The sequence below is a fragment of the Mandrillus leucophaeus genome, unplaced genomic scaffold (assembly GCF_000951045.1).
Source record: "Mandrillus leucophaeus isolate KB7577 unplaced genomic scaffold, Mleu.le_1.0 Scaffold2, whole genome shotgun sequence".
NCBI lineage: Eukaryota > Metazoa > Chordata > Mammalia > Primates > Cercopithecidae > Mandrillus > Mandrillus leucophaeus.
This window is the reverse complement of record NW_012102031.1, coordinates 7,838,664-7,851,899: the sequence shown is the minus strand read 5'-3', so window position 1 is coordinate 7,851,899 and position 13,236 is coordinate 7,838,664. Positions and strand designations below refer to the sequence as shown.

At 51.4% G+C, this 13,236-nt stretch overlaps 1 protein-coding gene across 4 annotated transcripts in view; it reads right to left on the bottom strand.

Annotated features, from left to right (window-relative positions):
* Positions 1-275: 275 nt before the first annotated feature.
* The window catches only part of MB (myoglobin), a 16,336-nt gene continuing 3,375 nt past the window's right edge, over positions 276-13,236 (bottom strand). The window contains exons 1-4 of one of the 4 annotated variants that reach the window (XM_011978963.1): positions 11,133-11,356; positions 10,934-11,036; positions 4,392-4,614; positions 276-958 (exon numbers count right to left, since the gene is read on the bottom strand). In XM_011978963.1, coding sequence (XP_011834353.1) covers positions 812-958; positions 4,392-4,614; positions 10,934-11,028 — 465 coding nt within the window. In that variant the 5' untranslated portion in view covers positions 11,029-11,036; positions 11,133-11,356 and the 3' untranslated portion in view covers positions 276-811. Of the gene's footprint in view, positions 959-4,391; positions 4,615-10,933; positions 11,095-11,132; positions 11,357-13,236 lie in introns of those variants that run through there. The other 3 variants (XM_011978965.1, XM_011978966.1, XM_011978964.1) reach the window with 3 other exon arrangements.

The window sequence follows — 13,236 nt, the reverse complement described above, 5'->3', positions numbered from 1 at the left end:
CCCTCTTCCGCAAAGAGAAGATGCTCCCAAGGCTGGGGCCAAGGCTGTCCCCTCCATTTCCCCATGCCCTGCAGTGGGCCTGCCTCTGAAGGGTGGTCTAAGGAGGGTAGGCTCCTGTCCCTCTCACCCTCCTGCTTCTCCTCCTCCCCTTCTCCTCTTCCCTGAGGCTCTCTGCACACACAAACCAGGGTCTGCCTTCCCTCCATTTCTTCCTTGATGCTGGTGCTGGTGGGGGCGTCATTTACTCTAGGAGATGAAAAATGCCATGCAGAGACTGAGATGTTGCAGGGTGTTTTATTAAAACCAGGTGAGTCACTGCCATACCTGAGAAGGCACACACATGTTCCAGATACTCAAACGCTTCCCCAGCTGCTCCGCCCAGCCCAGATCTCCTCCTCACTGCAAAGGGACATTCTGCTGTCTTCAAGGGGCCAGTGATGAATCAGAAAACTGCCACTGTCAGGGGTACTTAATGGCTTGGATTTGGGGTAGTTACAGCCAGTTTGGAGGTTGGAAGAAGTTAGGTTGGGATTTAGAAGAAAGGACGATGAACTCCGACCCAAACCATGGAGAACACAGTGAGCCAAGGGCCACTCCTGGTTCCCAGGGTGATGACACTCCACAGGGAGGCCCATGGCTGGGCATGCGAAGCCAACTTCAACACCCCAGCCCCAGCCCCTCAGCTGCTCCTGCCCACCTCTACTAAACAAAAAAGACACTCAGAAGCAAACTCTACACGGCTACACGAGATCAGATCCCCGCCCTCTCTTGGACCCAGGGCCCAGGTGGGTGGGGTGGGGGCAGCAGGAGCCTAACCCTGGAAGCCCAGCTCCTTGTACTTGGCGGCCATGTCGTTCCGGAACAGCTCCAGGGCCTTGTTCATGGCCCCCTGGGCGTCGGCACCGAAGTCCCCGGGATGCTTGCTCTGCAGAACTTGAATGATGGATTCCGAGATTAACTGCAGGGAGAGTGAAGAGAGAAGGTGGTCACCGGGGTGGGACAAACCAGGAGCCAGATGGGGGCCAGGTCTCCTCCCACCTTCTCTTTATTCCAGGACCGTGTATTGAGCACTTTGTAGGCACCGGGTGAGAGTCTGTGTGATCTCCATGGATGAACCCCTTTGATCCCCACAGCCACTGTGGGATAGATACTACCACTGCCCTCGATTTACAGATGCAGAAACTGAGGCAAGAGGAGGTTGAATGGAAGGGGCATTTGGACCCAGGAGGGCCGGCTCCGGAGCCCACTCTCTTACCCACAGCCCCCTCCACTCCATCAGGATGTGGATTCCATTGAAGTCAGGTGAGGGCTCAGGGCACCACCCGCATGGGGGCAGCAGAAAAGAAGGGAAATGCTCAGATTTCATTATTGTATTCAGGATTTTGCAATCAGAAAGTCTAGAAAGGAACTATTTCTATTTGTGTCTATGCAATTTTTGCATACTTAATGACTTGATACGGTTATTGTTTTGAAGTCCTTATTTTGGGAGCACAGCCTCCTATTTTTTGTACCAAGCGCAGAAACACTGGTGGGAGGGAAGTAGGGAGAGGAAGAGGACAGGCCTGAGGCCCATGGCTGGCTCCCAGGATGGAGAATGTCTGCTATCAGCCTCAGCATTGCCATTTGCTTTAGTACCCATGGTCTCATTACCTGGATAATGGAGATGGGCATGGGAAAACGGAGATGTAGCATGGGGCTGCTTTAGGGACAGAAAGACTGGTGGATGTAAAACGCGGCTGTGCTTTCTCAACAGTTAACCAGATTTGATCCCAACTGCAGCCCTGGCCGGTGCACCAAGGAGTGTCATTTTACAGAGGAGACAGGTGGCCCGACGGAGGTCACACAGGAAGCGGAGAGCAGAGATGGATTTGTGCCCAGGAGGCTGTGGGCAGGTCACTGCCAAAGCTGGGAATGGAGGCAGTGGCTGAACCAAGGCTGGGTTTCTCGTTTTCTCAGGGCCCCAGGGTGCAAGTGACATAAAGCAGGGATAGTCGCGGGTGGGACATGCAAAGGGAGGCCTCAAGAAGCATCAACACCCTGTAAGCCCCTCCGCTCGGAAAGAGGAACAGCTCCACAAACACCTCCTCTTGGGCATCGAGGTGGACGCTTAACTTCACCTTCCATTTCATGAATGCCACAAAACAAAGTGGGGGCTCGGGGTGTCATGGAGCAAGCCCTGTCCTTAGAGAACTTGAGAGAACCAAGTTCCAGGGCCACCTATGCCCCGACCCCATGTGTGACTTCACCCACCCAGATGACCTGGTTGGACCCCCAGCTCAGACTTTCTAGGGTCCATGGCAGAGCCACTCATATCTAGCAAACAGTGGAATGGGGCCACTGCATAATTGAGGAATGAAAACCCTCTCGGCACCCACCACCCTGTGCAGCCCCTCAGTCCCTCAGAGAGACGATCTGTCCACAGGTGAGGTGGAGGCTGCCTTATGAACAGCACAGAAGGACGGTCCACCGTGAGGGGGAAGAGCAGACACCTGGGCTCTGCCTTAATTTTTTGCAGAGCTTATGCATCAGATTAAGCATGTTCTAGGGAGACCTGGGTTCTAGCGGCCAACTGGTTGTGATATCTTGGCTGCGTGGTTTTTTCTATCCAAGACTCAGCTTCTTCCTCTCTAGAGAGAGAACTCAGTCATTGGAAGTGTATGGTGAACCAACCACATGCCACTGGGGCACAGAAATGGTAGCCCCTCGGGAGCTGAGTGCCTGCTGGGAGACCACTGGGCAAAGAGACAAATTATAACACAGCCTGGCAGTGCTATGGCCGGGGATGAGGATAAAGTACCACAGTGCAGGGAGGGGCTGGCAGATGGAGAAGCTGAGGGCCTCATGGGCCTGGGGCCCAAGTAGGGGAGATGGCTTCACACTGGGCCTTAGTGGATGAACAGGGATTTGCAGAGAGAAGATAGGGAGGCAGGGATGGCCTCACGTGCAGGGCTGTCTGTTCACGCTGGTGATGTGAAGTCGTTGGGCAGGCAGGACTCTGCACAATTGCAGGGTGGGGTGCAAGGGTTGAGGCTAAAGAGGGGTGGTGGTGGTTGTCAAGCAAGAGGTGATATTGTGCCACAGTGGATTCGGAGCCTGGTTCCAGAGTACCATAGATCTGACTGTACCTCCTGGCTTCTCAGCTGTGTGACCTTGGGCAAGCTACTTAACCCCTCTGAGCTCTCAGTTTCCAAACCAGTAAAATGGGGATGAGAAACGTACGTGCCTGGGGCAGAGACTGCTAATTACCTCCGCAATATCCATTTCCCCTTCTTCCTTGGTAACAGAACACTAGTTGTATTTGGAGGGGTAATAGACCACCTTTCCCAGCTTCCCATGCAGACAGGGTGGCTCCAGAACTAACTTCCAGCCAATGAGATGTAAATAAAATTGTTGGACAAGATTTCTGGGACTCCTTAAATTTCTCAAAAGAGAGCATGCCTCTCTTTCTCCTCCTTCCAGTTGGGGATATAGAAGAGGTGACTGGAGCTCTTGCAGCCGTTTTGGCCATGAGGCAACTTTGAGGATGGATACCATGTGCTAGGCATGGCAGTAAATGCTCACCGTGGCCCATCCCAGCGCGTAGCTATCACCACATCCTCACCCTCATTGCTGCACCAGACTTCCTGCTGTTTCTACCTTCGGGGCATGCACCTGTCCCTGTAGTCCTTCATCCCCAGCTCCCTCCTCTCCCCAGATCGCCTCCTCCCACCAGTTACAGACACACAACCTGAAGCCCAGGTTCCTGCCCCAACCCTGATCCACCCAACTTTCCAACCCATCTCAGGAGGTTCAAACCCATTGCTTGTGCTGGAAACCAAGGTCTTGTCTCCCATCTGTGAAGATGCTGGAACCAGTAGAGCCAGGCTGCTGGCCACCCCCGCCCCAAATTGAGCCCCAGTCGCTGAGCTCCTGCAACGTAAGTCCTGCATGTACCAGACTCCCAGTGGCACAGGGGCTGGGGTTCTGTAGTAATGGAGACCTGCATTTGAATCTTGGCTCTGCTGTTATCCACCTCTGTGACCATGGACAAGCTGCTTAACCTCTGTGTGCCTCAGTTTCCCCATCTATCGAATGGATATGATAATGGTACCTACCCATGGAGAGGATGCCAATTTTGCACCCAATATCCCCTCTCCCCTTCCTCTTTGGTAATAAGATGTGAATTTGGCATGCTAAATTAAAAATGCTAAAGGTGTTCATTCTCAACGATCCCAGGAGGAAGGCAAAGTGGGTGGCAGTCCCCTTGACAAATGAGAAGCCTGGAGCACAGAGAGGAGTGGCATAGGACATCCCACAAGTTAGTGGCTGAGCTGGGACTTGAACCCAGATCCCATTGCCCCACCCCGAGGCCTTCCCCACATCCTCCCACCTGCCCAGGCTCTGCCTCCTACCTCCAGGTACTTCACGGGGATCTTGTGCTTGGTGGCATGCGACTGCGCCAGGGGCTTAATCTCCGCCTCGTGATGCCCCTTCTTCTTAAGGATGCCGCCCAGGGCAGTGAGCACGGTGGCGCCATGCTTCTTTAGGTCCTCAGACGCCTTCATCTCGTCCTCTGACTTCAGATGCTTGAACTTGTCAAACTTCTCCAGAGTCTCAGGGTGACCCTTAAAGAGCCTGTGGGTGCAGGGAAGGCTGGAGTCAGGCATGGGAGGTGCGGTGTGAGGTCTGGGGGCAGCCAGACTAGAGTTCAAGTTTAGTTCCCTGTCTTCCCAGCTGTGTGACCTCGGGCCATTTGCTTCACCTCTCTGTGCCTCAGCTTCCTCATACAAGGAATGGAGATAACTTGTCCCTACCTAAAGGATTAAGTGAGATAGTGTGTGCTATGTACCAACAGGGTGTCTGGTACATAGTGAGTGTTATATAAATGCTTGCTATTGTTATTTTATTATCATTATCATCTTCTTTACTATGAGGGACAGGAAGGGAAAAAGCATCTTTGCATTGCTCGCTGGTTTCACTCCAATTTTCCCCAAGTTGCCTGGAGAGGAGATGGCTGAATGGCATTGTGGGTGGGCCAGGAACACTGAGGCTGAAGGATCCCGGACTAGCTGAGCACCTACTATGTGCCAGGTTCCATGATAGACTCAGTTTGCGTTTTCCTTTTGAGTCATTCATATTATTCCCATTTTACAGATGTGGAAACCGAGGTTCCAAGGCATAAAGTTGCCAGCTCATTATTGCAGGGGTGCTGTCCAGAGAAGCCAGGCTATGAGGTCTCTGAGTGACCAAAACAGCAGTTCTAGTCCACGCTGCGACTATCTCTGCAACTTCCTGCCTAGGGATTGTCCTTCAGCTGCTTAAATAGCTCTAGCTACAGGAGGCTCACTCCTACGTGTGAGGACCATTCCACGCCAGAACAATCCTCACACTCAGAAACCTGTCGCTTGTTTTGAGCCCAAGCTGTGACTCTCTGAACCTCCCAGTCCCCTCACTGTGCAGACGATGAAGGATCTTGGTGGGAGCAACCCAACCCAGCCCTGAGACAGGCACTCACTCCTGCCAGGCGCTCAGTGAGGTGCCCCAGGGGCCTCTGCTGGGACCCTGAGCACCCACCTCCAGCTTTAGATCTCAGTCCTTCCTGCTGTGAGCAGGTGGGTGCTGGTTAAAGGGAGTCAGACGTGCCCTCTGGGTAGGAGTGAGTTTCCGCCTTTCACTCATGGAAGACCACAGAGATTAGTGGCTTGCCCAAGGTCACGTGGCTGGCCAGCAGCAGAGCCCAGACCCAAACCCAAAATGAAACAGTTTCACAACTCCCACCCTTTCCCTATTGCCACAGCCTGAAATGTTTGGCAGGGGCAACCCTGTCTGCTCAGGGTTCTCTCTCCTGTCTAACAGTTTCAGTTCCTTGCAAAGCTCCTCTTTTATGGTTTCCAGGCTCCATGACATCCTTGTAAAAGTACACAGTATGTACTGTGGCCACACTCCAGTTTGCACCCTGAGCCACCACACCCAGAAGTTGTCACAAGGAAGCACCTGATCCCCGTAGTCTCTACCCCAGGGTTTTATGCGGAGGATGTTTCACGACCAGGACGCTCAGCTCCTCAACCCGAGAATGAGTTCATGGTTTTTTTTTTGTTTTTGTTTTTGTTTTCTTTTTTGAGATGGAGTCTTGCTCTGTTGCCCAGGCTGGAGTGCAGTGGTGCAATCTCAGTTCACTGCAACCTTCACCTCCTGGGTTTGAGCAATTCTCCTACCTCAGCCTCCCAAGTAGCTGGGACTACAGGCATGCGCCACTACGCCCGGCTAACTTTTTGTATTTTTTAGTAGAGACAGGGTTTCGCCACATTGGCCAGGCTGGCCTCGAACTCCTGACCTCAGATGATCCACCCGCCTCGACCTCCCAAAGTGCCGGGATTACAGGTGTGAGCCACCGCGCCCGATCACCTTTGTTTAACAAAGTGCACATTTGTGTGTGTCTCTGTGCACATATTCGAAGTTGGACCTAACAAGTTATTAGGCCCCCTTCCTGATGGGAGATCTGACTATTGATCAAATAGTAAGTGTGTGAGAATGGTGTTGAAAGTGTGTTTCTTTGGGTGATAAAATAATTGTGCGTTTGGAAGAGGGGGCTAGATTTGTTGATCTCAAAGTCCATCCTATCCCAGGATCCTAGATTCCTAATAGTGTGTCCTGTTGATAACATCAACAATTCACCTGCTCCAAGATCGCATGTGTCCTGACACAAGCGTGCAAACCGGGATGTGAGTCCAGCCCCAAACCCACTGGGCCACATAGACTCCCTTCCCCCACGTTGGGCATGGTCTGCCGCCGTGCCCCAGGACGCTGTCCAAATCCTCGTGCGTCACTGACAGCTTGTCTCTGACACCTTTCATCCAAGGGTCCCTGAGCTCCTGACTATTATTATCTGGCGACAATGATCCTTGAACTCCCGCCTGACAGATGCAAGACCTGGCAGCACAGGCGATGGTCCGAGGTCAGGACGCTGAAAGGAGACTGTCTGGGGCAGAACAGGGCCAAGAATTTGGGACACAAGGCAGCTGGGGGTCTCAGACATTTTGGGACCTGCTCCTGCCCTCTGATATCTAGGGAAGAGAACATGGGACTGACAGTTACGGAAGCTGAGTTCCGGTCCCAGTTTTGGCGCCAATGTGCTCTGTGATGTTGAAGTCAGCCTCTCTGGATCTTGGCTCATCCATATGTAAACCAAAAGGGTAGGTCTAGACCCACCAATGCCTTACTCTCCACTCTCAGCACCAGACAGCCAGGGAGAGAGCTCGTATTTGCTTTACTAATATTTTTTTGAGAGAGGTTATCGCTCTGTTGCCCAGCCTGGAGTGCAGTGGTGTGATCGTGGCTCACTGCAGCCTCGATCTCCTGGGCCCAAGGGATCCTCCTACCTCAGCCTCCTGAGTAGCTGGAACTACAGGCGCCCGCCACCACGCCCAGCTAATTTTGTTTATTTTTTGTAGAGAAGAGGTCTCACTATGTGGCCCAGGCTGGTCTCGAACTCCTGGACTCAAGCAATCCTCCCATCCTGCCTCCCAAAGTGCTGGGATTATAGGCCTGAGCTACCACACCCCGCCCCATATTTACTTTAAACAGCAGAGCAGAATTGAGCTAATTTGTTCCCACCAGATCATTCCGGCACCACACAGCTGCCTGCCCTCCTGTGGGCCCAGGCCTTGCAGCCAGGAGCCCCCCAGGCAGCCACAGAAGGTCGTTCTCCTGGATTTGCCTGATAACAGCCACCCGGAAGATGAACAGATGGAAACCCCTCAGCCTGTGGAAATGGACGGAAGGCGTTTTCTCTAGTATTTCCGAAAGCCCCGCTTGCCTGTGTTTCCAGCTTCAACCCTGCTGTCCGTGGGCCTGGTTCATCAGACAGATCTTCAGGGCAAGTCAGAGAGAAGGGAGGTCGTTTGCCTGCTGTTCTCTGAACTGAGGCCCAGTTGGGCACCCACATGGAACATGGAGCACACGCTCAGATCCATGAACACCCCTCTGGCTCTGCTAGAATAAAAGAACCAGAGTGTGGATGGCAGCCCATCTTGCGTGTGGCAAGGTCATGGGGCAGTATAGCATAGTGGTCAAGAGCAAGGATTCTGGGCTGGGCGCATTGGCTCATACTTGTAATCCCAGCACTTTGGGAGGCCAAGGCGGGCAGATCACCGGAGGTCAGCAGTTCGAGACCAGCCTGGCCAACATGGCAAAACCCAGTCTCTACTAAAAATACAAAAATTAGCCAAGCATGGTGGCGTGTGCCTGTAATCCCAGCAAGACTCCATCTCAACGACAACAACAACAAGGAGCAAGGATTCTGGATCCAAGCTGCCTGAATTTGAATTCCAGCTGCTCTCTTACGTGCTGTGTGACTTGGGGTAAGTTACTTAACCTCTCTGTTAAATGTGGTGATCATAATCATATCTACGTCATAAGATTGTTGTCAGGCTTCAGTGAGTGAAACACTTAACACAGAGCCCAGTAATCAGTATGTGCTGAATAAATGGTTGCTGTCTTTCTCCTCTCATCATCTCTACCATTGTCATCGCCATCACCCAGGAATTTTGGGGCCTGCCTGTGGCTGCCATTAACCAGTGCAGACTCTCAGGCCCAGTTCCTCCCTGTAATGAAAATCACCACTGGTGATTTTCAAACGTTTTATGGCCTTGAAATCCTTTGTTCTTTGTTCCAAAAAAAAAAAAAAAAAGGCCAAAGTAAATAAAACAAAAAAAGGTTTGAGTAAAGGAAGGAAAAACGGGGGTGTGGAACCCACTTAGCAGCCCCCTTCCTTCCGAAGCCCCACTCCTGGAGCCAGAATCTCCGAGTGACCTCCCAAGCTTCTATGTTCTAGAATTTGATGTTCGTGTACTTGCAGTGAAGGCCTCAGTGTTTTACAGACTGGGCTTCATGGAATTTGCCCTCTTTTACAGTCAGAAGATTGGAGACATAACCTTTCAAGGTCAGTTAGAAAATCCAGAGTCAGTATCTAGAACAAAGCCAAGATGCCAACTCCCACGGGGACATTTGCAGTCCTGGGCGCCAGCCTCCTCCACCCTGCCCCCAGGGCGGCCATCCTCCCTGTACCCCAAACACTGAGAGGGCAGAACCAGTTGGCACAGTCTCTGCTTGTCCGACAGCCTAAGACGTGACAGGGCACCAGGCCTCTAGGACCTTTCAGGGGCCAGCAGCCCTAGGCATTATGTTTTATCCCTGGCCCCCAGCCCCTGGCAAACCTCCCTGAGCCTCCCTGATGATGCAGCACCCTGAGTCTCTTTCAAGACATGCAAGTCGACTGCCTTAGGTCTGGCAGCTCCCAAATCACCTTGGAAAGACCTCTGCTTTGCAAACTCTGGTCTCCTAACTCCACACCTGACTGTCCTACCTCCTCTCCAAAAGCAAAGGTGCATCATGGACTCAGAATTCTAGGGCAGGAGCGTGGGACGGGATCTCAGAGACCGTGGAAGACAATCCCACCGCTCAACCAACAGAGAAATAAGACCCAGAGGTAGGGAGACTGGTCCAAGATCACATGGCAAATCGGTGGCCCAGGAGTTGATGTCAATTTGTGTGTGTGTGTGTGTGTGTGTGTGTGTGTTGGTCGGGGGGGCACTCTATGCAATCCAGCAGGGCCTGTTGCAGCCAGATGACAGGGACAGGAGAAAAAAGACATAATGAACACACCATGTTGCCATTACAGTCAATAGTAAACTCGACTGTCCTTCCTCAAGTGTTTCTAGCACGGACCACTAAGGGCTCAAATTTTAGATAACGGAGCTTCCAGGACCAGCCATGCTCCCAAGGCAGACGGCAGCTGGAAATGGGTAAAGCCCAAGGGAGACCCAAAGGATGACAGAGTGGAAGAGGAAAATTGGCTCTGGCTCACAAATAAGGAGAAATTAATCTGCAAATTAAAGTGCCGAAGACAATCCATTCACTTGTGGCAACCTCGGAGCCCACTTCCTTCCTCCCGGGGGCAGAAATGTTGATTCGTAACCCATTAGACTTGTGATGGAACCAGCTCAGAATGGTGAGGGAAGGGGCCAGGAGAAGAGAAGATCGTATCACCATTTGGGATGGAAGGCAACGAGGAGATGCACTTCTATGTACAAACCACAGCCATCCTCTACTTGCAAAACTCAGAATTTTGTTTTCTGTGGTGTATTCTGGAAGTCCTTGTGGTAGAAGACAGGATATACTTGGAGACCACATCATTCCGAGCTCTCAAACTGGAGACATACTCAACATCAAAGGTCACTAATGAACCTCTATCTTCTGTTCTCTCATTGCGATGCTTTGAAAGGTCCTTAGCCTGGGCTTCATCTGTCATAGCTACTGACATTTCTAGTACTCAGTATATGCCAGGAGCCAAGCCAGGCCTGTCGCATGCATTATCTTACTTAATTCTCACGTCCTCCAGGACGTAGATATTAGGATACCCCTTCGCTGTACAGGAGAGGAAATTGAGGCTCCGAGAGGTTGAGCAGCTTACCAAAGGCCACCCAGGGGCTCAGTGGCAGAGCCAAGTCTAGAACCGGATCTGTCTCCCCTTGAAGACCATGTCTTAACCTTGACACTTTAAGAGCATTTAATGGGCTGTAACTCTGGAAATGTCCTCCCCTTCTCAGTCCCTTTGTGTCCTCATCCTGTAAGAGAAGTGGCTGTACAAAATCTCTCAGGGCCCTTGTTAACTCTGACTGTCTATAATTCTAAAATTCTTCCTGGTGGACTCTGAGCATCCAAGGTTTGATTCTCAAGCTTCCTCCAGCTGCTGACATCAGCCTGAAATGGCTCCCTTTGCCTCTCCTGAGTCGAATCCCTAACACTTAAAAGCAAAGAAAAAGCAAGTGAGGGTTCTAACACCCTTAACTAATGCAGCCAACTGACCTACCCCAGTACAAACTTTCCATCTTGCCGCTGAACACCCTTGATCTTAGGGTGTGGGTGGCCGGGGCAATAGAATTTCTCCCTTTACCTGATGAGGACTTCCTGCCCGTGGCTTGGGATGTCAGCCTCCACCTTCCCCCAGACGTTCAGCACCAACTGCCATTCCCCGTCGCTGAGCCCCATGGCGCAGTCTGAAGAAGACAAGAAGAGCACGTATGGGTTCACTGGGTGTCCTGGTCCCAACAGCTGGGGTTTGAGACCGCCTGGCCCCAACGGCGTTTTTATACCTTCTGGGATGCTTGACAAAGATCCCTCAATGGCTCGCTCTCCCCCTCCCCTGCCCTCCTTCTCTTTCTCTCTCTCATCCAGGGAAGGTCTAATCTTTTCCTTTCTCTAGCCCTCACATGGGAAGCTATTTTAGGGCAGGTGCCATTGTGGCGAGGCAGGACAGTTCAGGCCACAGGGGGTGGAGTGGTTGTGTGTGTGGAAAGAAGGGGAGGAGGTTGGGCACCGTCTGGACTATCATAACCGACAGAAAGGGCACCACGGAGGCCGACGCCAGCAGCCTGAAACCCAATGCTCCCTGCCATCAGCCCTCCCAAGAGGACCTGTCATGTTTCTAAGCTTGGCCACCAGGCGCCCCGGCTGGCCCCGGGACAGTCCTGGCCATTCATAGCCTCTCACGCACCTTCTGCCCCTTTGCCAGAGACCCCTCACCCAACCAGAAGTGACGGAAAGGAACCGAATGGTTTTGTGCTTATAGCCAGGTGGTCCCAGGCAAGTCCACAATCTCTTAGAGAACTCCTGGTTTCATGACCCTGCTCAAAGGTTTCCCTCTGAAAAGTTTTTCTTGACATATTCCTTCAAGACACAACTCATTGCTTCCTCCTTTCCTTTCTTTGTGTAGGTTCCTGTTGTATTGCCCAAGGGGCATCCTATTTCCCGTTTTTCATGCCAGCTTCTCTATTAGGATAATAGCAACCAACACTCACAAGAGACTTTGCTGGGTGCCAGGCCCTGTCCCAAACACTTGGCATTTGGTAACTCATTTAATCCCCCCAAGACCTCCCTATGTGATAAGTACTGATATTTTCCCCATTTAATTGAGAGGAAGTGGGGAAACATCACAGATGCACAGCTAGTTGCTGGCAGAGCTGGGATTTGAATCCAGGAAGCCAGGGCTCCTTCTTTTCAGTTTTCAGGAGGGCAGGAACTCTGTTTTATTAGCCCATGTATCTCTTGGGCCTCACATGGTGCTGTGTGCCAAGTTTGAACTGAATAAATGTTTGTTGAGTAATCAGGTGGAAGGTCTTGCAAAGAAAGTGAGTGGAGGATGATTAGCCTTGTCTTACATCCATGCATCCTCCTTCCATCCATTCACTTATTCAACCATCTATCCATTTATCCATTTGTCCATCCAGTTACTCATCCATCCATCCGTCTGTCATCCCTTAATTCATCCATTCATCTATCCATCATCTCTTTGTCTATCCATCCATTCACTAATCTATCCACCCACTCATCCATCCATCATCCACCAATCCCTCCATCTACCCATCTATCCATCTGTTCATCCATCCATACATCAACTCATTCATCCACCTATCATCCCTCCATTCATCCATCCACCCATCCCCTCATTCATCCATTCATTATCCTTCTATTCATCATCCCTCCCCCCATCCATCTATCCATCCATCAGTCACCCATTCCTCCAACTATCTATTCCTCCATCCATCTATTCCTCCATCCCTCCATTCATCCATCCACCCATCCCCTCATCATCCCTCCATTCATCATCCCTCCCTCCATCCATCCATCCCTCCATCTATCCATCTATCCATCTGTTCTTTCCTCCATCCATCCACCCATCCCCTCAACCATCCACTCATTATCCCTCCATTCATCATGACCCCTCCATCCATCTCTCCATCCATCCATCATTCACCCATGCCTCCATCTATCCATCTATCCATCTGTTCCTCCATCCATCCATCCATCTCACAGTGATAGAGCCCCTATTGTGTCTCAGACACTGCTACATGTTGAGGATAACAAAATCAAATAAAACACATTCCTGTGTTCGAGGAACTCAGAGTCTCTTTAGGGAGATAACTAAGAGGAATGAAAATACAGTACAGTTTGTATAGTACTATGATCAAGGCAGGCACAGGCCTTTCCTTCCATCTGCATAGGACTTCACAGTTTACAAAGTGCCTCCCTGGCAAGATTACGTCTAATCTTTACAACACCTCTGTGAGGTAGCGAGCACCACTCCACCTTACAGCTGTGGGAGACGAGATTCGGAAAGGATAAGCCAGTGTTTGGGCCATCCTGGCTCTGCACTGGATGTGTCAGTAACGACTGCCCCACCTACACAGCTTTTTGAAG